Source organism: Pundamilia nyererei, unplaced genomic scaffold, assembly GCF_000239375.1.
Source record: "Pundamilia nyererei isolate P.nyererei 1_Seehausen unplaced genomic scaffold, PunNye1.0 scaffold00003, whole genome shotgun sequence".
Lineage (NCBI taxonomy): Eukaryota > Metazoa > Chordata > Actinopteri > Cichliformes > Cichlidae > Pundamilia > Pundamilia nyererei.
The window spans coordinates 4,030,769-4,033,661 of NW_005187404.1; the positions used below are offsets into that span (position 1 = coordinate 4,030,769).

Consider the following 2,893-nt stretch of genomic DNA (forward strand, 5'->3'; position numbering starts at 1 on the left):
ACCTTCTCATTTAATGTTTTTTTCTTTATTTTTACTACTTTCTACATTGTAGATGCATACTGATGATATCAGATAATGAAGATAATATATGAAGCAAGATATATGGAATTATGCAGCAAAGAAAAAAAAGATAACTCTAAAAATGTCTTATATTTTAGATTCTTGACAGTAACCACCCTTTGCTTTGTTGACGATACTGCAAACCCTTGCCCTTCTCTCAATGAGCTTCATGATGTAGTCATCTAAAATGGTTTTCACTTCACAGGTAGGCCTTGTCAGGGTTCATTTGTGGAATTTCTTGCCTTCTTAATGGGCTTGGGACCATCATTTGTGTTGTGCAGAAGTGATCTAATGAGTCCAAATTTGAGATCTTTGGTTCCATCCACCGTGTCTTTGTGCAACGCAGAAAAGATGAACAGATGATCTCTATATGCATGGTTCCCACCATGAAGCATGGAGGAACAGGTGTGGGGGTTCTTTGCTGGTAGCACTGTTGGAGATTTATTCAAAATTGAGGAACACTGAACCAACATGGCTACCACAGCATCCTGCAGTAACATGCCATCCCATCCGCTTTGTGTTTAGTTGGACCATCATTTATTTTTCAACAGGACAATGACCCCAAACACACCAGGCTGTGTAAGGGCTATTTGACCAAGAAGGAGAGTGATGGAGTGCTGCGCCAGATAGTCTGACCTCCACATTCACCTGACCTAAACCTGATCGAGATGGTTTGGGATGAGATGGACCACAGAGTGAAGGCAAAAGGGTCAACAAGTGCTCAGCATCTCTGGGAACTCCCTCAAAACTGTTGGAAAACCATTTCAGGTGACTACCTCATGAAGCTCATCGAAAGAATGCCAGTACTCAAAGCTGTAATCAAAGCAAAGGGTGGCGGTTTTGAAGAATCTAAAATATAAAACATGTTTTGAGTTATTTCACACTTTTTTTGTTTACTACAAAATTCAGTATTCATTCATTCATAGTTTTGATGCCTTTAGTGAGAATCTATAATGTAAATAGCCATGAAAATAAAGAAAAAACATTAAATTAGAAGGTGTGTCCAAACTTTTGACTGGTAGTGTATGTCAACCTGTCCATCATTACTACAAACAAGAAAGGGCTCAGAGCTGCCCTTGATGTAGTCCCATCCCCACTTTAAACCAATGTGTCACTTATATTGTGGCACTCACCACTATCTCTCTGTCCTCATATATGTCCTGTACCACACTCACATATTTCTTTGTCATTCTTGACATCCTCATATAGTATCACAGTTCCTCTCTTGCCAGACTTTAGGGTCTTTGCACGTGCTGTATTAGTAACTGAGTGATTGAAGACTGAACACAAAATTGACTTGAACTCGTATAACGGAAAAGATTGCTTTAGACAGTGATTTGAGAAATGTGTGACCACAGATTTGATTGTCAGTGTTTCAGTGTTACTAGTTTCTCAGCTTTAAAGATAAGTTTGCAATTTTGTAACATACTTACTTTCATATATAACAATATCTTCATTCATGATGTAAATGCGCAACGCGATATGAGCACAGTGTGTGCCAAATGAATCAACGCAGAGTCAGTGAAAGAAACGAAACTACTTACAGAAGGGAATCCCTATTTGTGAAGTGGTTTTTGCCATGTTTACAAGTATGAGTTCCTTATCCAAGACCGAAAATGGTCAGTCTAGGATGAGTAATTTATGTCTGGCAGGGAATCTTTGTCTTAAAGAAGAAGCTAACCACATTAGATAAAACAATGCTGATTCAGTTAACACAGCTTACTTACGTTGTTCTTAAATTAAATTGTGTGAAAATGAAAGCACACAGCAAACGTGGAGGGGGGGGGGGCAGCATACACCTAACGTCTACAATGTCCCACTTTCTTTACTAAATAAGATAAACAAACGCATCATTATTGTTTTGAATCCTTTGCAACATTATTCTTACACAGAAGCATGCTTATTTAAGGTTTCTTACCTCAGCAACCCACACTGGCTCACAGTAGGCTACCTGACCATTTCCTAATGCTAATATAAAACCTACACTTTTTCTGCCCTCGCGGTTTCGCTCAGTTCGCTTCACGGATTGATAAGATCTTTTAGTTTGAAAATCTAAATCTGCTTGCGTAGCTTCCGGAATGTCGCCGTTGAAACAGTAGCCGAATCGCAAGTATATACTACTCTACTATTAAAGTAACAAGGCAATAAATACTATTGCATTCTAACATTTCTATGTGGTAAAACAAAGCAAAACAAACATTTAATTTAATGTGGCCGCATACGTAAATGCCGCATAAAAACTACGTAGGAATAGCTGTGTCACGTGAAACAAAATCTCGTCGTTGTTACCTGGCAACGACACTAGCATTGACGAACTCCCTTACAAACTGAGAGGGGCAATTTTGCTAAAACTTCAAACCATGGATTAAGCATTCAGAAGCTTTCGGAGTTTGGTTTCTTTTCGAGACATAACGGTATGAAACCAGATATTCTGTAGCTTGACTGTGCGCCGAAAGTGAGCCAGCGAACTGATGCACTGCACTTTAATCTACACAGGCAAGGCTAGTGTTAGCTATTAGCTGATGGTTTACTCTGCCCGTAGCCATTCCTTTGCCACAACCTGGTACTGCTGCTTTCCAGGCATAAGTCTGATTTTAAACAAAAGGAAAAAAGCTAGTGGTTTGATGTGCTAACGATGTTTCAGCGCAAAAACAGCTACTAATTTAGCAGGGATGTCAGCACTGGGTCAGTTCAGCGACTCTAAATACTACCCAATAACCTCTAGCTGGACACTGAACCAGTGAATGTAAAATGTTTCGTGGGTTTACCAACGGTAGGCTGTTCAAATAGAAATTTAGTTTGATAGTATTTGATATTAAGGCATATTTCTTGC

The 2,893-nt window shown here is 39.2% G+C and overlaps 1 protein-coding gene across 1 annotated transcript in view; it reads left to right on the top strand.

The window, feature by feature from the left end:
• Positions 1-453: 453 nt before the first annotated feature.
• The window catches only part of dync2h1 (dynein cytoplasmic 2 heavy chain 1), a 121,918-nt gene continuing 119,478 nt past the window's right edge, over positions 454-2,893 (top strand). Inside the window, exon 1 of the mRNA XM_005720933.1 lies at positions 454-465. Coding sequence (XP_005720990.1) covers positions 454-465 — 12 coding nt within the window. The remainder of the gene's footprint in view (positions 466-2,893) is intronic.